A 23,032-nucleotide genomic window follows, 5' to 3' on the forward strand; every position below is an offset into this window, starting at 1 on the left:
AAGCAAAGCTCATGCCTTTCATGCAACTTTTTTTCAAATCATCATTAGAATAGCATCATGCAGCCTTAGAATGTATTAAAAATCAAAACATATAGCCCATCATTTTGGCATTTTTATTTAACCTATATTTAACTAGGCAAGTCATATAACTAAAGTTACATTACTAACTATTTTATTCAGCTTATGTTCAATTGTATTCTTCATACTATAAAATAATGTAAAATAACACCACGAAATTCTAAGCAAATCTTGTCTGCTAAATGAACTAGTATAGCCCACAACAATATGGCATAGCCTGATCAGGACCTAAAATATGGACAACTCAGAGTGTGCTATTCTGTTCTTCTGAAATAGACCACATTTTCTTCATATCTATATCTGTCTAAAATAAATAATGGATTTATTGCGATGGTGTAGTCGATATTACATTTATTTATTAGACTTTTTAAAATGTAGATGTTCCAAAGGTCTGCATGAGTACAACATGAGTACAAACAAAGTGAGTTTGTGTGTGTAAGTGTTTGTGTGCGCGTGTGTGTATTATGGTGTGTATTATAATTTCCCATCAAAAAATGTATCCCCATTCCCAAATCAAATACCTTAATCAATACCACATTTTTTATCTTTTTTTAAATTGTATTTATCTTTTTTTCCAATCTGGCAACCCTCATAAAATTTGACATAGCCTTGTATAAAATACATGATGAAAAAATTGGTGTAATGTAGGCTCCACAAAAAACAACGTTAAGCTACTACTGTAATATAATCATTATGGTGACAACCAGGTTGATTAAAAATAGTGGGTTGTTAACACATTTGTTTTTTTATATAAACAAATATGGGACACAAAAAAGGCAGTGTAGAACACCATTGCCCATCATGCATTGGTCTAATAACTTTCAAAAGATTGTTCCGAAGTTTATACAAAAATGTATATTCTGTGAATGAAGTCGCACAAACATTTGTATTTTCTTACCAATTAAGTCGTACAAAAATGTCTATTTTCCTATTAATTAAGTCACACAAAAATGGAAACTATACACTGTATAATTTAATAATATTTCCTCATATATCCATCCTGAGAGCTAAATGTTTCTGGCACAGATTGTATGTTACCTGTAGCTAGCTACATGTCTATGTTTTTACTCTCAATTTATTTATTAACTCTTACTCCAAATAAAAAGTCCATTATTTTTTCATAAATATACTTTTCTTCTCCAGAGGAGAATTGTGTGTGTGTAAGCCCATTCCTACGTGAACAGCATTAGTAGCTGATAAATATTATTGTATCTTCAGCTGTAAATTGTGTCCGTATAAACCCATGTGAACAGGTGCTACATAATAAGACATCCAACTTGGTTGGTTATTTGCTCCAGCATCTTTTTGATCCTGCAGGTTCAAAGTCATGTAATAATTCTCCATTGATATCCAGCTAGGAATTCATTAGAACATCAGTCTCTGGAGCTATTCTAAAAGCTGTCTGTTTGGCTGTGTTTATTTGAAGGCGCAGGTGGGAGTGGTGTGTGTTAGAGGGTGTGTGTGTGTGTGTGTGTGTGTGTGTATGTATGTATGTATGTATGTATGTATGTATGCATGCATGCATGTATGTGTCTCTGTGTATGTGCAGGTGACAATTGAGCTAAAACTCAACATTCAGGAGAAAACCTGATCTTTTCACTTAATTAATACGTTTCTAAAATCTCATTGAAAACCGACCCCAAAACACACACTATCTGACATGTTTTTTACCAGCTAATGTGCTTCTGTGGCTTTTCGACATTAGAGAGAACTACTCAAAACTTGGCAAACAAGCACTTTCTTCAGTTAGATACTATTAGTGGTGCAAATTTCACTGGGGACATATCCCCCTCACATTCTGAAATGGCATTTTTGTCCCCCACAGTTTTATCATTGGATTGTGATCTAAAACGAGGCAACAGTGTACTTTAGAACCATGCGGATGCCTCCGAGCGGTCGGGTAAGCCATTTGGAGATAGGAATGTGATCTAAAACGAGGCAACGGTGTACTTTAGAACCATGTGGATGCCTCCGAGTGGTCGGGTAAGCTATTTGGAGTTTTTATCCGACAGAAAAAAATGAAAAAAATTATGTCCCCCCCACTTCTGAAACAAAAGTTGCGCCCCTGAATTGTATTACGGTAATATATTGCATGCTATTTCTATGGAAACAGAGGAATGTTTTTATTTAATAGAATATGTCCAGGTATATTAAACACTGTCTTTTAACCTTGAACAGTATGAGGTAAGGTCAACATACAGGTTAAATATTTCAACCTTTCTCTTCACTGTTGATCGTTAACTTCAACTTTTAAAATTATCACTTATATGTTATGAACCTTCCTTCGCTGCCGGGGTAAAATCGAGGTCTTGTCTCGCTCTCTCTCTAGAATGTCAGCTCTCATTACTAAAGGCATACACCATATTCAGAAGGGAGTAAATTAGCTTTATGGTTTTATGCAAAACAGGCTTTCACTGTATGTGTGTGTGTGTGTGTGTGTGTGTGTGTGTGTGTGTGTGTGTGTGTGTGTGTGTGTGTGTGTGTGTGTGTGTGTGTGTGTGTGTGTGTGTGCATGTCTGTGTGTGTGTGGACGGTGCATGAGTGTAGCCTTCTTCTGAAAAGGCCTGGTGTCATATTAGAAAGCTTTGATGAGAGCATTAAACAGAACCGCCAAACGGGCACTTGCCCAGTGTCTGTGTCGGCAGCTCTCCAAAGAGGCAATGTTTGAATAGGGGACATGTGTGTGTGTGTGCGCCGTGTAGCTGTGTGTGTGCGTGTGCATGTGTGTGTGACAGGCTCCATGCTGAGCAGTGTGTTTCTGACAGCTCTCCCTCCAGGCCGAAGCTAATCCCTCTTTGTTTTCTAGAAAGAAAAAAAAAGATTTTACAGAGAATCCCCTCTGGTGTCCTTGGTAGAGACACACGCACGCACACACACACACAGATTCTGGTAACATTGAAGGCGTATAGCGGAGGAGAATTCAGGGAGAGGAATTAAGAGTTAATACTACTTAATACTAGGCAGGGTGTCTTAGAGATAATTCACCCTGAGAAGCAGAGAGATAGAGTTTAATGAGAGTTACACCTCCAGATTATATCCTGTAGAGGAGTTGTACACGTTACTCATGGTGACTCTGTAGTATTACACCAAGCATTCAGGTCGACTGTCATGGTACTGGTACTGAAACGTCATGGCAAGGGAAGGAGCGAGTGATGGAAATGAAGGACAACTGTTTTTCAATCCATCAACTCACCACTCATGTTAACTGTTTTCACACAAGGTTTGTAGAAACCCAACTAAGCCTCTCTCTCCCCTGTCGCAGTAGAGTTTAGCTGCAGTGCAGGGTGTAGATGTGTGCATGTGTGTGTGTGCTATTATAAAAAAAAGTAATAGCTTGAAATAGACCACATTAACCTGCTGTACTATGTGGCACTGGACTGGTTTACTCTGAGAAAACACACAAAGCTACAACGGCTTACCTGCCTACCTCAAACTGCGTTTATGGGTTACACCGATACCACAAATAAATATAGAGAGAGAGATCCAGCTCTCTAAAAAAATGCCTTATAGCATTAATGACTGTGATTCACAGCTGGATGATGAAACTATAATGTGGAGTCAGGGTTTAAATAGTACAATATAGTACAATATACTATACTGTTATAATGACAATACTGTTATACTGACAATACTGTTATGACTATACTGTTATAATGACAATACTGTTATACACTGACTACATTGTTATATACTGAAAATACTGTTATACTGACTATACTGTTACATACTACTATACTGTTATAATGACAATTCAATTACATACTGAATATATTGTTATATACTGGCAGTGCTGTTATACTGACTATACTGTTAAATACTGACTATACTGTTATAATGATAATACTGTTATATACTGACTACATTGTTATATACTGAAAATACTGTTATACTGACTATACTGTTAAATACTGACTATACTGTTATAATGATAATACTGTTATATACTGACTATATTGTTATATACTGCCTATACTGTTAAATACTAGTATACTGATATAATGACAATACAATTATATACTGACTACAGTGCCTTGCGAAAGTATTCGGCCCCCTTGAACTTTGCGACCTTTTGCCACATTTCAGGCTTCAAACATAAAGATATAAAACTGTATTTTTTTGTGAAGAATCAACAACAAGTGGGACACAATCATGAAGTGGAACGACATTTATTGGATATTTCAAACTTTTTTAACAAATCAAAAACTGAAAAATTGGGCGTGCAAAATTATTCAGCCCCCTTAAGTTAATACTTTGTAGCGCCACCTTTTGCTGCGATTACAGCTGTAAGTCGCTTGGGGTATGTCTCTATCAGTTTTGCACATCGAGAGACTGACATTTTTTCCCATTCCTCCTTGCAAAACAGCTCGAGCTCAGTGAGGTTGGATGGAGAGCATTTGTGAACAGCAGTTTTCAGTTCTTTCCACAGATTCTCGATTGGATTCAGGTCTGGACTTTGACTTGGCCATTCTAACACCTGGATATGTTTATTTTTGAACCATTCCATTGTAGATTTTGCTTTATGTTTTGGATCATTGTCTTGTTGGAAGACAAATCTCCGTCCCAGTCTCAGGTCTTTTGCAGACTCCATCAGGTTTTCTTCCAGAATGGTCCTGTATTTGGCTCTATCCATCTTCCCATCAATTTTAACCATCTTCCCTGTCCCTGCTGAAGAAAAGCAGGCCCAATCCATGATGCTGCCACCACCATGTTTGACAGTGGGGATGGTGTGTTCAGGGTGATGAGCTGTGTTGCTTTTACGCCAAACATAACGTTTTGCATTGTTGCCAAAAAGTTTCATCTGACCAGAGCACCTTCTTCCACATGTTTGGTGTGTCTCCCAGGTGGCTTGTGGCAAACTTTAAACTACACTTTTTATGGATATCTTTAAGAAATGGCTTTCTTCTTGCCACTCTTCCATAAAGGCCAGATTTGTGCAATATACGACTGATTGTTGTCCTATGGACAGAGTCTCCCACCTCAGCTGTAGATCTCTGCAGTTCATCCAGAGTGATCATGGGCCTCTTGGCTGCATCTCTGATCAGTCTTCTCCTTGTATGAGCTGAAAGTTTAGAGGGACGGCCAGGTCTTGGTAGATTTGCAGTGGTCTGATACTCCTTCCATTTCAATATTATCGCTTGCACAGTGCTCTTTGGGATGTTTAAAGCTTGGGAAATCTTTTTGTATCCAAATCCGGCTTTAAACTTCTTCACAACAGTATCTCGGACCTGCCTGGTGTGTTCCTTGTTCTTCATGATGCTCTCTGCGCTTTTGACGGACCTCTGAGACTATCACAGTGCAGGTGCATTTATACGGAGACTTGATTACACACAGGTGGATTGTATTTATCATCATTAGTCATTTAGGTCAACATTGGATCATTCAGAGATCCTCACTGAACTTCTGGAGAGAGTTTGCTGCACTGAAAGTAAAGGGGCTGAATCATTTTGCACGCCCAATTTTTCAGTTTTTGATTTGTTAAAAAAGTTTTAAATATCCAATAAATGTCGTTCCACTTCATGATTGTGTCCCACTTGTTGTTGATTCTTCACAAAAAAAATACAGTTTTATATCTTTATGTTTGAAGCCTGAAATGTGGCAAAAGGTCGCAAAGGCCGAATACTTTCGCAAGGCCCTGTATATTGCTATATACTGACAGTGCTGTTATACTGACTATATTGTTAAATACTGACTATACTGTTATAATGACAATACTGTTAGAAAATTACTATAATGTTATATACTGACTATACTGTTAAATACTGACTATACTGTAATACTGACCATTCTGTTATAATGACAATACTGTTATAATGACAATACTGTTATAGTGACTATACTGTTAAATACTGACCATACTGTTATAATGACAATACTGTTAGAAAATTACTATAATGTTATATACTGACTATACTGTTAAATACTGACTATATTGTAATACTGACCATACTGTTATAATGACAATACTGTTATAATGACAATTCTGTTATAGTGACTATACTGTTAAATACTGACCATACTGTTATAATGACAATACTGTTATATACTGACTATATTGTTATATACTGACAAAACTGTTATACAGACTATACCGTTATAATGACAATACTGTTATATACTGACTATACTATTATATACTGACTATATTGTTATATATTGACAATACTGGTATACTGACTATACTGTTATACTGACTATACTGTTATATACTGACTATACTGTTATATACTGATTATACTGTTATATACTGACTATACTGATAAAAACTTGTATCCTGTTATATACTGACTATACTGTTATACTGACAATACTGGTATATACTCTTATACTGTTATATACTGACTATACTATTAATATAGTCCTTTAATGTTATATACTAACTTTACTGATAAAACTTGTATCCTGTTATATACTAACTATACAGTTATATATTGACTATACTGTTATATTCTGACTATACTATTAATATACTCCTTTAATGTTATATACTGGCTATACTGTTATATACTGATTATAGTGATATACTGACTATTCTGTTATATACTGACTATCTTGTTATATACTGACTATTATATACTGACTATTCTGTTATATACTGACTATCTTGTTATATACTGACTATTATATACTGACTATTCTGTTATATACTGACTATCTTGTTATATACTGACTATTATATACTGACTATTCTGTTATATACTGACTATTATATACTGACTATTATATACTGACTATTCTGTTATATACTGACTATTCTGTTATATACTGACTATTATATACTGACTATTATATACTGACTATTCTGTTATATACTGACTATCTTGTTATATACTGACTATTATATACTGACTATTCTGTTATATACTGACTATTCTGTTATATACTGACTATTCTGTTATATACTGACTATTATATACTGACTATTATATACTGACTATTCTGTTATATACTGACTATCTTGTTATATACTGACTATTATATACTGACTATTCTGTTATATACTGACTATTCTGTTATATACTGACTATTCTGTTATATACTGACTATTATATTATATACTGACTATCTTGTTATATACTGACTATTATATACTGACTATTCTGTTATATACTGACTATCTTGTTATATACTGACTATTATATACTGACTATTCTGTTATATACTGACTATCTTGTTATATACTGACTATTATATACTGACTATTCTGTTATATACTGACTATTATATACTGACTATTATATACTGACTATCTTGTTATATACTGATTATTATATACTGACTATTCTGTTATATACTGACTATTATATACTGACTATTATATACTGACTATTCTGTTATATACTGACTATTATATACTGACTATTATATACTGACTATCTTGTTATATACTGACTATTATATACTGACTATTATATACTGACTATTATATACTGACTATCTTGTTATATACTGACTATTATATACTGACTATTATATACTGACTATTCTGTTATATACTGACTATTATATACTGACTATTATATACTGACTATTCTGTTATATACTGACTATCTTGTTATATACTGACTATTATATACTGACTATTCTGTTATATACTGACTATTATATACTGACTATTATATACTGACTATCTTGTTATATACTGACTATTATATACTGACTATTCTGTTATATACTGACTATCTTGTTATATACTGACTATTATATACTGACTATTCTGTTATATACTGACTATCTTGTTATTTACTGACTATTATATACTGACTATCTTGTTATATACTGACTATCTTGTTATATACTGACTATTATATACTGACTATTCTGTTATATACTGACTATTATATACTGACTATTCTGTTATATACTGACTATCTTGTTATATACTGACTATTATATACTGACTATTCTGTTATATACTGACTATTCTGTTATATACTGACTATTTTTTTTTTTTAATTTAACCTTTATTTAACTAGGCAAGTCAGTTAAGTCAATGACGGCCTAGGAACATTGGGTTAACTGCCTGTTCAGGGGCAGAACGACAGATTTGTACCTTGTCAGCTCGGGATTTGAACTTGCAACCTTCCGGTTACTAGTCCAATGCTCTAACAACTAGGCTACCCTGCCACCCCTTAACTATACTGTTAAGTACTGTTATAAACTGACTATACTGTTATATAGTGACAATACTGTTATATACTGACTATACTTTTACATACTGATTATACTGTTATATACTGACTATACTGTTATACTGGCTATCTGTTATAATGACTATGCTGTTATAATGACTATACTGTTATAATACTGTTATACTGACTATACTGTTATACTGACTATACTGTTATATTGACTATACTGTTATATACTGACAATACTGTTATATACTGACAATACTGTTACATAATGACTATGCTGTTATACTGACTATACTGTTATAATGACTACACTGTTATATACTGACAATAAAGTTTTATACTGACACTACTGTTATATACTGACTATTCTGTTATATTGACTATACTGTTATGTACTAACTATAATGTTATATACTGACTATACTGTTATACTGACTATACTGGTAAATTGATTATACTGCTTTATACTGACTATACCGTTATATACTGACTATGCTGTTGTCATGACTGTCCTGATCAGGTCAAGTTACAGGAGACCACAACCCTACAGAGTATCTCTCAACCTCAACAGAGGAGGAGAGATCTAGGGGTCTGAAGATGTGGGGGATTTATGACCCCTCACACCCCTGGTAAATCTTAGGCCACACAACATTCCTGTGTCCCCTCAATATGGAGAACCAACCTCAGAACATTAAACATGAAATAAAGAGACTTTGGAACAATGGTTTCCGTCAGCCACAATGGTGGTCATGACGATAGATGGAATATGAAAATGTATGTCATTTTTGTTTTGTTATTAAAGGTTAATAGATTACGTTATTACGAAAACATTGTAACGTGAAGAGTTTTCCTTGTATATGTTGTTGTATATGTATATGATGTTTATACATTGTACGTTGTGTGGAAAATGTCCAAATCAAAGGGAATGTTTTGGTAAAGATGAAATGTGAAGTTAGTTGTCTAAAATTGGATTTGAGTAAAGCCTAGACCTTGCTCTTAACTAGGTACACCCAGAGAATTGCCCTAAAGGCGGTTACGCCCACTTCTGACACAAGGGTATAAAACCTGTGAGTAAAGAATTTACAGATAAGACTAAGTGACCCAAGCTGCAGCTGAGGTCTAAAAAGTCAACGAACGCAAAACGCAACACAAGTTTGAAGACAAAGAAATCTTTTTCTACCCAAGCTACAGATGAGTAGCTGTGTCTAAGCGGGTGAATTCAAGTCGAACCACCTAGATTCCACTTCCCATCAAATCGTGGTGTCTACACTGTTTCATTCCTATGCTGTGAGCTCTGAGCTACAGAGCTGTCTGTCCTCAGAAGAGCCCTTTCAGAACAAGGGCGAGGGAACAGACTCCTAAGCCAAAAGGACCCTGACATTGTGAGGACGACCAGAGAGGTGCGCCGGAAAAGTGCGTCATTGAGCAGCCTGGACGGTCAACGTGGAGAATCCACAGAGACCTTCCCCAAGTAACTACATCATTATATTCTGAGCCATAAGAGCGGCAGTTTGGGGCAAGGCTAGGGTTAGAATAAGCATAGCTGACAAATTCACCCAAATGTATATTTAGAGGGCAAGTTGGTTAGGATGATATCTATGAGGCTGCCCGTGTTAACGGCTTTGGGGTGGTACCTGGTAGGTTCATTGATAATTTGTGTGAGATTGAGGGCATCAAGCTTAGATTGTAGGATGGCTGGGGGGTTTAAGCATGTTCCAGTCACCTAGCAGCACGAGCTCTGAAGATAGATGGGGGGCAATCAGTTCACAAATGGTGTCCAGAGCACAGCTGGGGGCAGAGGGTGGTCTATAGCTGGCGGCAACAGTGAGAGACTTGTTTTTAGAGAGGTGGATTTTTAAAAGTAGAAGTTCAAATTGTTTGGGTACAGACCTGGATAGTAGGACAGAACTCTGCAGGCTATCTCTGCAGTAGATTGCAACACCGCCCCCTTTGGCCGTTCTATCTTGTCTGAAAATGTTGTAGTTAGGGATGGAGATTTCAGAGTTTTTGGTGGTCTTCCTAAGCCAGGATTCAGACACGGCTAGAACATCCGGGTTGGCAGAGTGTGCTAAAGCAGCGAATAAAACAAACTTAGGGAGGAGGCTTCTAATGTTAACATGCATGAAAACAAGGCTATTACGGTTACAGAAGTCATCAAAAGAGGGCGCCTGGGGAATAGGAGTGGAGCTAGGCACTGCAGGGCCTGGATTCACCTCTACATCACTAGAGGAACAGAGTAGGAGTAGGATAAGGGTACGGCTAAAAGCTATGAGAATTGGTCTTCTAGGACGTCCGGAACAGAGAGTAAAAGGAGGTTTCTGGGGGCGATAAAATAGCTTCAAAGTATAATGTACAGACAAAGGTATGGTAGGATGTGAATACAGTGGAGGTAAACCTTGGCATTGAGTGATGAGAGAGATATTGTCTCTCGAAACATCATTGAAACCAGGTGATGTCATCGCATGTGTGGGTGGTGGAACTGAAAGGTTGGATAAGGTATAATGAGCAGGGCTAGAGGCTCTACAGTGAAATAAGCCAATAAACACTAACCAGAACAGCAATGGACAAGGCATATTGAATTAAGGAGAGGCATGCTTAGCCGAGTGATCATAAGGGTCCAGTGAGTAGTGAGGTTGGTTGGGGTCACGGCGATTCAGACAGTTAGCCGGGCCATGGGTAGCAAGCTAGCAGAGGATGGAGGTCTGTTTTTAGCCACCTCGTGCGTTTCCATCGGTAGATTAGTGGGGTTCCGTGTGGTAGAGTGGACCAATCCAATGCAAAATAGATATAGTTATAGTGACCCAAGAAAATTGTCTAATAGACCTATTCAGATAGCAGCTGATAAGACAGCTAACGATTAGCGGGCCGCAGATGGGCGTTCAGGTAACTTCGCAACGGAGAGGCCAGTTGGATAACTCCTTCGGGCAGATAACGTCAGTAGTCCAGTCATGAAGGCCCGATGGGGCTCCAAATTTTTCAAGCAGTAAAACTGGTCCGGATAGGTGATTGTAGCCCCGGAGTGGCTGATGGAACTCTTCAGCTGGCTAGCTCCGGAATAATTGATGTTTGCTCCGGGACCGACATATGCAATAGTCACTCAGATAGCAGCTAGCTAGCTGCAAGATCCAGGTGTAAATGTCCAGAGCTTGAGGTAGAAATCCGGGGATATGGAGAGAAAATAGGTCCGGTATGCTCTGGTCTGAGTCGCTAGCTTTTCGAACCAAAGGATAGCTGATGACCACCAACCGTGGTTAGCTGAACACAAACGTTAGCCAGTAAACTGGCTAGCTTCTATTGTGGAGTTCAGTTTAGATTATTTTTAAAAAAAAATTCAGTTTTGATTTCAGTTCTTTTTTTTTATTGGTAAGGCGGGTTGAAGTTGAGATTTTTAGAGTAAACTGTTATATTGACTATACTGTTATACTGACTATACTGTTACATACTGACTATACTGATATACTACTGTTATACTGACTATACTGTTATACAACTGTTAAAATAACTATACTGTTATAATACTGCTTAAATGACTAACTGTTATACTGACTATACTGTTATACTGATGAAACTGTTAAATACTGGCTATACTGTTATACTGACTATACTGTATTTACCGACTATACTGTTATACTGATTATACTGTTAAATACTGGCTATACTGTTATACTGACTATACTGTTGTATACTGACTATACTGTTACATACCGACTATACTGTTATACTACGGTTATACTGACTATACTGTTATAAAAATGTTAAAATTACTATACTGGTATAATACTGCTTGAATGACTATACTGTTATAAAGACTATACTGTTATACTAACTATACTGTTATACTGACTATACTGTTATATAGTGACTATACTGTTATACTGACTGCACTGTTATAATGACTATACTGTTATACTGACTATACTGTTATACTGACTATACTGTTATACTGACTATACTGTTATAATGACTATACTGTTATACTGACTATACTGTTATACTGACTATACTGTTATACTGACTATACTGTTATAATGACTATACTGTTATACTGACTATACTGTTATACTGACTATACTGTTATACTGACTATACTGTTATAATGACTATACTGTTATAATGACTATACTGTTATACTGACTATACTGTTATACTGACTATACTGTTATACTGACTATATTGTTATACTGACTATACTGTTATAATACTGTTATAATGGCTATACTGTTATACTGACTATACTGTTATACTGACTATACTGTTATAATGACTATACTGTTATACTGACTATATTGTTATACTGACTATACTGTTATAATACTGTTATAATGGCTATACTGTTATACTGACTATACTGTTATACTGACTACACTGTTATATACTGACTCTACTGTTATACTGACTATACTGTTATAATGACTATACTGTTATACTGACTATATTGTTATACTGGCTATACTGTTATAATACTGTTATAATGACTATCCTGTTATACTGACTATACTGACTACACGGTTATATACTGACTATACTGGTATACTGACTATACTGTTATACTGACTATACTGTTACATACTGACTATACTGTTATACTACTGTTATACTGATGATACTGTTATAATACTGCTTAAATTACTATACTGTTATAAAGACTATACTGTTATACTAACTAAACTGTTATACTGACTATACTGTTATAAAGACTATACTGTTATAATGGCTGTACTGTTATATACTGACTATACTGTCATACTGACTATACTGTTGTACTGACTATACTGTTATACTACTGTTATACTGACTATACTATCATAATGACTATACCGATAATGGCTATACTGTTATACTACTGTTACACTGACTATCCTGTTATATACTGGCTATACTGCTATATTTACTATACTTGTTACATACTGACTATACTGTTACAATGGCGATACTGTTATACTGACTATACAATTATACTACTTTTATACTGACGATACTGTTATACAACTGTTAAAATGACTATACTGTTATAATACTAATTAAATGACTATACTGTTATAAAGACTATACTGTTATACTACTGTTATACTGACTATACTGTTATACTGACTATATTGTTATACTACTGTTATACTGCCTATATTGTTATACTGACTATACTGTTATACTGACTATACTGTTATACTACTGTTATACTGACTATATTGTTATACTGACTATACTGTTATACTGACTACACTATTATACTGACTATACTGTTATACTACTGTTATACTGACTATATTGTTATACTGACTATACTGTTATACTGACTATACTGTTATACTGACTATACTGTTATACTGACTATATTGTTATACTACTGTTATACTGACTATATTGTTATACTGACTATACTGTTATACTGACTATACTGACTATATTGTTATACTACTGTTATACTGACTATATTGTTATACTGACTATACTGTTATACTGACTATACTGACTATACTGTTATACTACTGTTATACTGACTATATTGTTATACTGACTATACTGTTATACTGACTATACTGTTATACTGACTATATTGTTATACTACTGTTATACTGACTATATTGTTATACTGACTATACTGTTATACCGACTATACTGTTATACTACTGTTATTCTGACTATACTGTTATATACTGGCTAAACTGTTATAATACTGTTATAATGGCTATACTGTTATGCTGACTATATTGTTAAACTACTGTTATGCTGACTATACTGTTATATACTGGCTATACTGTTATAATACTGGTATAATGACTATACTGTTAAATACTGTTATATTGACTATACTGTTATATACTCTTATACTGACTATACTGTTATAATGACTTTACTGTTATAATGATTATACTGCTATACTGACTATACTGTTATAATGACTATACTGTTACACTGACTATACTGTTATAATGACTATACTGTTATACTGACTATACTGTTATAATGCCTATACTGTTATACTGACTATACTGTTATACTGACTATACTGTTATACTGACTATACTGTTATACTGACTATACTGTTATACTAATGACTATACTGAAAATGACTATACTGTTATAATGACTATACTGGTATGCCGACTATACTGTTACACTACTGTTATACTGACTATACTGTTATAATGACTATACTGTTATAATGACTATACTGTTATACGGTCTATACTGTTATACTAATGACTATACTGTTATACTAATGACTATACTGAAAATGACTATATTGTTATACTGACTATACTGTTATAATACTGGTATAATGACTATACTGTCAAATATTGTTATATTGACTATACTGTTATATACTCTTATACTGACTATACTGTTATAATGGCTGTACTGTTATATACTGACTATACTGTTATACTGACTATACTGTTGTACTGACTATACTGTTGTACTGACTATACTGTTATACTACTGTTATACTGACTATACTATTATAATGACTATACCGATAATGGCTATACTGTTATACTACTGTTATACTGACTATACTGTTATATACTGGCTATACTGCCATATTTACTATACTTGTTACATACTGACTATACTGTTAAAATGACGATACTGTTATACTGACTATACTGTTATAAAACTGTTAAAATGACTATACTTTTATAATACTAATTAAATGACTATACTGTTATAAAGACTATACTGTTGTACTGACTATACTGTTATACTGACTATACTGTTATAATGACTATAATGTTATTCTGATTATACTGTTATACTACTGTTATACTGACTATACTGTTATACTGACTAAACTGATATAATGACTATACTGCTATACTGACTATATTGTTATACTACTGTTATACTGACTATATTGTTATACTGACTATACTGTTATACTGACTATACTGTTATACTGACTAAACGGTTATACTGACTATACTGTTATAATGACTATACTGTTATACTGACTATACTAAAAAAATACTATAATGTTATACTGACTATACTGTTATACTGACCACACTGTTATAATGACTATACTGTTATACTAATGACTATACTGAAAATGACTATACTGTTAATGACTATACTGTTATACTGACTATACTGTTATAATGACTATACTGTTATACTGACTATACTGTTATACTAATGACTATACTGAAAATGACTATACTGTTATAATGACTATACTGTTATACCGACTATACTGTTATACTACCGTTATTCTGACTATACTGTTATATACTGGCTAAACTGTTATAATACTGTTATAATGGCTATACTGTTATGCTGACTATATTGTTATACTACTGTTATGCTGACTATACTGTTATAATGACTATACTGTTATACTGACTATACTGTTATACTAATGACTATACTGAAAATGACTATACTGTTATAATGACTATACTGTTATACCGACTATACTGTTATACTACCGTTATTCTGACTATACTGTTATATACTGGCTAAACTGTTATAATACTGTTATAATGGCTATACTGTTATGCTGACTATATTGTTATACTACTGTTATACTGACTATACTGTTATATTGACTATACTGTTAAATACTGTTATATTGACTATATTGTTATATACTCTTATACTGACTATACTGTTATAATGATTTTACTGCTATGCTGACTATACTGTTATAATGACTATACTGTTATACTGACTATACTGTTACACTGACTATACTGTTACACTGACTATACTGTTACACTGACTATACTGTTATACTGACTATACTGTTAAATACTGTTATATTGACTATATTGTTATATACTCTTATACTGACTATACTGTTATAATGATTTTACTGCTATGCTGACTATACTGTTATAATGACTATACTGTTATACTGACTATACTGTTACACTGACTATACTGTTACACTGACTATACTGTTACACTGACTATACTGTTATACTGACTATATTGTTATAGTACTGTTATACTTACTATACTGTTATACTGACTATATTGTTATATTGACTATACTGTTATACTGGCTATACTGTTATACTGACTATACTGTTATACTGACTATATTGTTAAATACTGTTATACTGACTATACTGTTATACTGACTATACTGTTATACTGACTATACTGTTATACTGACTATACTGTTATACTGACTATATTGTTAAATACTGTTATACTGACTATATTGTTATATTGACTATATTGACTATACTGATATAGTGACTATATTGTTATATTGACTATACTGTTATAACGACTATACTGTTATATACTGTTATACTGACTATATTGTTATACTACTGTTATACTGACTATACCTTTCTCAATGTCAGAACTATTTTCATCTGGTCATTACTACAAGGCATCACTTAGACATTATGAATCTTATGGAGTGTGTGTTTGTGTATGTGTTTTGGTTTTACTATCCTTGCGGGGAACAGAAGTCCTCACAAGATTCGTTAAACTGTCACGCCCTGACCTTAGAGAGCCTTTTTATGTCTTTATTTGGGTTGGTCAGGGTGTGATTTGGGTGGGCATTCTATGTTCTTTATTTCTATGTTTTGGGTTTCTATGTTTTGGCCGGGTATGGTTCTCAATCAGGGACAGCTGTCTCTGATTGGGAATCACACTTAGGCAGCCTGTTTGGCCACTTTAGGTTGTGGGATGTTGTTTTTTGTTAGCTCTGCGTAGCCTACGGAACGTGACATTCGTTGGTCTTTTGTTGTTTTGTTTGGTGTTCCGATCATGAACACGTACCACGCTGCACCTTGGTCCACTTCTTCCGACGAGCGTTACATAAACAGGGAAAATTCGGACAAGTGGGGAAATTTCGCCGGCCCCCAAAAGGAAAAAGACCATTTTCAGCTTAGGGGTTAGGTTTAGGGTTACAATTAGTGTTCAAATTGGGGTTAGGGGTTAGGTTTAGTGTTAGGTTTAGGGGTTTGGGGTTAAGGTTGGGGTTATGGTCAAGGTTAGGTTAGGTTAAGGGTTTTAAGGGTTAAGGGAAAATATGATTTTGAAAGTGAATCAATTGTTTGGTCCCCACAAGCATAGCAAAACAAAGATATGTGTGTTCGTACGTGTGTTCGTACGTGTGTACATGTGTGTGACTGAGGCATCACTTATTCATTTTGAATCCCTATTAGCCGCACACAGGCCCTGCAGTGGTCAATCTAACCATCTTTAAACACACTGTTCTGTAGCCGGCTGCATTAAACAAGCCAATAACTCAGGAATGGATCAATACCGCTCACTAAGAGATTTCCTACTCTTTGGTCTCGCTGTGGGAAAGATAAGGCAAATGAGTCCCAGTGTGTGTTTTACGATATAAACCGACTGCATTAGAATTGATCTACTGCAATAACAGTAAATTGTATATGCTATAATTGTGTTCGCAAGGTAGCAAACCCTCAAACATGTAATAATGTACTTCTTAGAGAGTAAACAAATCGTTATATCATATTGCTCAATAAACAAGCTTGGATACACCCTGCCATAGCGTACAGGCTTAAAGACATGCTCCTTGCCTGCAAGCAATTTATTTATCTTTCATGTACCATACCCATTGATCCAAACAATAAGTAATCTATAGTAGCTTATTTAGCATAATCACTATCTGACCCACATGTTAATGATAGTTATTAATGCCTGGCTGGTTAATGACTGTGAGAAGATACAGCCTAGCGTGACAGAGAGGGCTATTCCCATGTAGAATGATGCTGTAATAGGATTTCGACAGCATACCTAAACCCACATCTAGATAACACAAATTAGTCTCTAGAATACTGGAGGTTAGTATGTGCTGCAGACAGAACTGTGCCTATCTCTATTGTTCTCTTTTTGTTAGTGTGTGTACATATTAAAGGTGTGTGTGTGTGTGTGTTTAAATACTGTAGGATGGATTATATAGTCTTACCAGTGTTGTTTCCCAGTCCTCTCATAGGTCCTTTGTGGTAGTGGTTGACTCTGTCCTCATAGATGGGCTCTTTGTGGTGGTCTGGGGATCCCAGGGGACGCAGGTCTGGACCACAGTGACTGTGCTGATTACTGTAGGAACCCCTGGAACCTGGAGAGGGGGAGGGAGAGTGTAAGGAAGGGAGGAAGAGAGAGAAAGACAGAGAGAAAGACAGAGAGAGAAATCAGCCCTGAGTATTGACTTTTCTCCAGCAAAATGTAATTCTCCATACACATTGTCCCTAAGTGCTCTAGCCTCTCCTCTCTTTCTCTGTAATCATCTTATATTCTGTCCCAATAGTCTCTCTCTAGCCTCCTCTACTCCCATAGTCTCCAACCTCTCCTCTCTTTCTCTGTAGAATCACCAGCAGCAAGAGCGACGTCATTGATATATACGGAGGAAAGAGTCGGCCCGAGAATTGAACCCTGTGGCACCCCCATAGAGACTGCCAGACGTCCGGACAACAGGCCCTCCGATTTGACACACTGAAATCTATCTGACAAGAAGTTGGTGAACCAGGCGAGGCAGTCATTTGAGAAGCCAAGGCTTTTGAGTCTGCCGCTAAGAATGCGGTGATTGACAGAGTCGAAAGGCTTGGCCAGATCGATGAAGACGCCTGCACAATACTGTCTTTCATACCAGATTGCATAGCGGAGAAGGTACGGTGGGATTCGAAGTGGTTGGTGGTCTGTTTGTTAACTTGGCTTTCGAAGACAGGTAGAAAGCATGGCCAGCCGTATAAAAATGCTTATTGATATTCTCGATTATCATGGCTTTATTGGTGGTGACAGTGTTTCCTAGCCTCAGTACAGTGGGCAGCTGAGAGGAGGTGCTCTTATTCTCCATGGACTTTACAGTGTCCCAAAACTTTTGGGAATTTGTGCTACAGGTTGCAAATTTCTGTTTGAAAAGCTATCCTTTGCTTTACTAACTGAGTGTGTATATAACTTCCCTGAAAAGTTGCATATCGTGGGGGCTATTCGATGCTAATGCAGTAGGCCACAGGATGTTTTTGTGATGGTCAAGGGCAGTCAAGTCTGGAGTGAACCAAGGGCTATATCTGTTCTTAGTTCTACATTTTTTGAATGGGGCATGCTTATTTAAGGAAACTTTTAAAGAATAACCAGGCATCTCTACTGATGGGATGAGGTCAATATCCTTCCAGGATACCCGGGCCAGGTCAATTAGAAAGGCCTTGCAATGAGGCAGTGATTGCTGAGATCCTGGTTGATAACAGCAGAGGTGTATTTAGAGGGCAGGTTGGTCAGGATGATGATGAGAGGAGAGTGATGGAGTGCTGCATCAGATGACCTGGTCTCCACAATCACCGACCTCAACCAAAGTGAGATGGTTTGGGATAAGTTGGACCGCAGAGTGAAGGAAAAGCAGCCAACAAGTGTTCAGCATATGTGGGAACTCATTCAAGACTGTTGGAAAGCATTCCAGGTGAAGCTGGTTGAGAGAATGCCAAGTGTGTGCTAAGCTGTCATCCAGGCTAAGGGTGGCTACTTTGAAGAATCTAAAATCTATTTTGATTTGTTTAACAACTTTTTTGGTTACTACATGATTCCATGTGTGTTATTTAATAGTTTTGATATCTTCACTATTATTCTACAATGTAGAAAACAGTAAAAATAAAGAAAAACCCTTGAATGAGTAGGTGTGTCCAAACTTTTGACTGGTACTGTATATTGTGCTGATCTGCAGTGGTAGAGGGTATTTTACCATGCTACTGTGTAGGGAGGACAGCGTAGTTATGTAATCTCTATAGAGCATATTGTCTAGCATCAGCCATAAAATAATAAGATTCAAAATGCATTTTCCTCAGTCCTTTGTGTGTGTGTGTGTGTGTGTGTGTGTGCGCACGTTTCCCCCTTTTCTGGCAGGATTCCCGAACACAGACACCTCTGACTTTTCCTCACTGAGCGCTTGTTCATTACACTGCATAACAAATGTATGGTAGGCCCTCCCTGGGAGGAAGAAGGAAGGGGGAGAGGGGAGTGAAAGAGCAAGAGACAGAGACAGAGACCGAGAGAGACAGAGAGAGAGAGACAGAGACAGAGAGAGACAGAGACCTAGAGTGAGACAGAGAGAGCTAATCGAGAGCACCCTGACCGGTTGCATCACCGCCTGGTATGGCAACTGCTTGGCATCTGACAGTAAGGCGCTACAAAGGGTAGTGCGTACGGCCCAGTACATCACTGGGGCCAAGCTTCCTGCCATCCAGGACATATATACTAGGCGGTGTCAGAGGCCCAAAAAAATGTCAAAGACTCCAGCCACCCAAGTCATAGACTGTTCTCTCTGCTACAGCACGGCAAGTGGTCCCGGACCACCAAGTCTAGGTCCAAAAGGCTCATTAACAGCTTCTACCCCCAAGCAATAAGACTGCTGAACAATTAATCAAATGGCCACCCTGATTATTTGCATTTACACCCCCCCCACCCCCTTTGTTTTTACACTACTGCTACTTGCATAGTCACTTTACCTCTACCTGCATGTACAAATGACCTCGACTAACCTGTACCCCTGCACATTGACTCGATACTGGTACAACTGTATATAGCCTCGTTATTCTTGTTTTATTGTGTTACTTCCCCCCCCCCCCTTTTCCCTTTTTACTAAATATTTTCTAAACTTTATTTTCTTAAAACTTTATTGTTAGTTAAGGGCTTGTAAGTGAGCGTTTCACTGTAAGGTCTACCTACACCTGTTGTATTCGGAGCGCGAGACAGACAAACAACATGTGATTTGATCTAGTAGTAATAATGAAGAGAAGGAAGCTGCCTCCCTTTAACACTACTGATGGTTATTTACCAAAATGAGGGTTTGAATATGTACAGAAAGGACAGAAAGGAGAGAAAGGAAGGAAGGATGGAACCAAGAAGAGAGGAGCACTAATTAGAATGATGGACACACTCTGTCGCCTGTCTCATCCTTGTCATCCTCCTCTCCTCTCCGGCTCTCTTCCCTCCCTTCTTTGATGTCTCATGGAGACTTACTGAGTCACTGCTCAGGCTCCCCAAATCAAAGTGCTCAACTGTTAGGATGGAGGGATGGAGAGAGAGAGGGAGGGAGCTGGCCTCCCATGACACTATGAAACTTGAAATTTGATACAGTCAGAAAAATGTTAGAATTATTAAAGGAAATAAAAGGAATATGCAAAACCAGCCCAAGTCCCCTGCTGCCTGTGTTCAGCTCTTAACCTGTTTGTGTGCTAAGAAGGAAACATGAACCATATTATTATAAAGTATTATATAAATATGATCATAAAACCACAATGCAACACTACTACAAAGTATTGCTTTAGCCTGTTACTCTTGAGGATTTAACTCATTCTATAACAAAGTCATGAACGTTTTCACTTTGATGCTTGTGCTCAACGTCAAAGATAAATAAATACATTATTATTATTAAACAAGTAGCGAGCATAACACAGCCCAAACATTCAGTGTTGCATTCATGTTATAGCTAGCAGCGTTTCAAATGTACACTGTCAACGATCTTCAACATCCTGTCTTGTTTCCATTCTTAGAAAACAATTTAATTTAAACTTTAGAATTGATGGAATTTTGAAGGACCTGACACTAGCTAAAGACATCATTGAGTATTTGTATAAAGTAATGTCTCCAAAACTCTCTATAAGTGTAATATAGAGCACAACCCTGGCCTGTGTTCTATTCTCTCTCCACACAAAAAGCCCTTGAAGCATCACGACTCAGCTGTATAAGAGGCTGATTGCAGTCTTCAGAAGCACTGAACCTTCAGATGACATTCAACAAACACACAGCTTATTCAACACACACCTACACACCTACACACACACACACACTGCAGAGCACAACCACTCATTACTGCAGAGCCACAGGTCTGTTATTGGGATCAATACGAGAAAAGATGTTAGTAACCTGACAGACAGTTATTACCACTGAGTAACTCTAACTCAAAGATAACAGTCAACAACTCACTCACACCGAGGACAACAGTCAGACCACATAACAAGGTAAAGACCAACTCTAGGCCAAGGACTCACTTAACTCTATACAGAAGAGTAAATAACAGCAGAGGAAAAATATTCAGTGTTTGCATTGCATACATGGAGGGATTCACTTTGAGAGGAGCATCGTTGCACATGTGTGTGTACGTCTTACCTGCCAGACTGCCAGGCCTCTGTAGCGTAGCGGTAGCATAGAGCTCATGGGATATCTTGTACTGGTCGGAGGCGTGGTGAGCAGCCAGTCTTTTAGGAGACAGAGTAGCGTAGCTCCCTATGCCCGAACTCATCTAGTGATTCACATAGAAACCCATTGTGTAGAACATACATTATTATTTTTATTCTAGAGAATGTTGCTAAAGAATAATGTGCAGTACTATGCATTGAATATCTGTGTTTCAATACACACCAGGTGTAGTGGGGATGATGAAGCGCTAGCCCCTCCCCCGGCAACTGTTGCTATGGAGTTGGGTGGAGAGCCCACCCTCAGCGGAGACCCTGTTGTTGTCACGGCACCAGTGGTGCTGTAAGCATAACAAATTGTTTGGTTATGGTGATCATTTTAAATGTTTTCAATTGTAGGTTTAACCTCGTTCTTCTTCCAAACCAACCAATGAAATGGTCCTACCTGTAGGACTTGGCGAGTCGGTTGGCTGGGGACTGTTTGTTGGGTGAGGATGAGGAGGAGGAAGGTAGGCGCTGGGTGGTAGCGTAGCCGGGTGTGTCTGAGGCTGAGCCCAGGCGCTGCAGCTTGCTGGGAGAACCAGACCCTCCACCTCCACCTCCGGTCAGAGGGGAACTCACACGCTGGGCAGGCAGGGTGGAACTGGAGTAGTAGTGACCTAGGATCAGATGGAACAGGGGTTATATCAAGGTTGAAGAACA

The 23,032-nt window shown here is 36.8% G+C and overlaps 1 protein-coding gene across 1 annotated transcript in view; it reads right to left on the reverse strand.

Annotated features, from left to right (window-relative positions):
* The window catches only part of LOC139420325 (catenin (cadherin-associated protein), delta 2a), a 383,017-nt gene that overhangs the window by 172,411 nt on the left and 187,574 nt on the right, over nt 1–23,032 (reverse strand). Inside the window, exons 8-11 of the mRNA XM_071170302.1 lie at nt 22,776–22,989; nt 22,557–22,671; nt 22,305–22,437; nt 18,115–18,264 (exon numbers count right to left, since the gene is read on the reverse strand). Of these exons, the coding sequence (XP_071026403.1) occupies nt 18,115–18,264; nt 22,305–22,437; nt 22,557–22,671; nt 22,776–22,989 (612 nt within the window). The remainder of the gene's footprint in view (nt 1–18,114; nt 18,265–22,304; nt 22,438–22,556; nt 22,672–22,775; nt 22,990–23,032) is intronic.

This window comes from Oncorhynchus clarkii, chromosome 11 (genome assembly GCF_045791955.1).
Source record: "Oncorhynchus clarkii lewisi isolate Uvic-CL-2024 chromosome 11, UVic_Ocla_1.0, whole genome shotgun sequence".
NCBI classification, from domain to species: domain Eukaryota; kingdom Metazoa; phylum Chordata; class Actinopteri; order Salmoniformes; family Salmonidae; genus Oncorhynchus; species Oncorhynchus clarkii.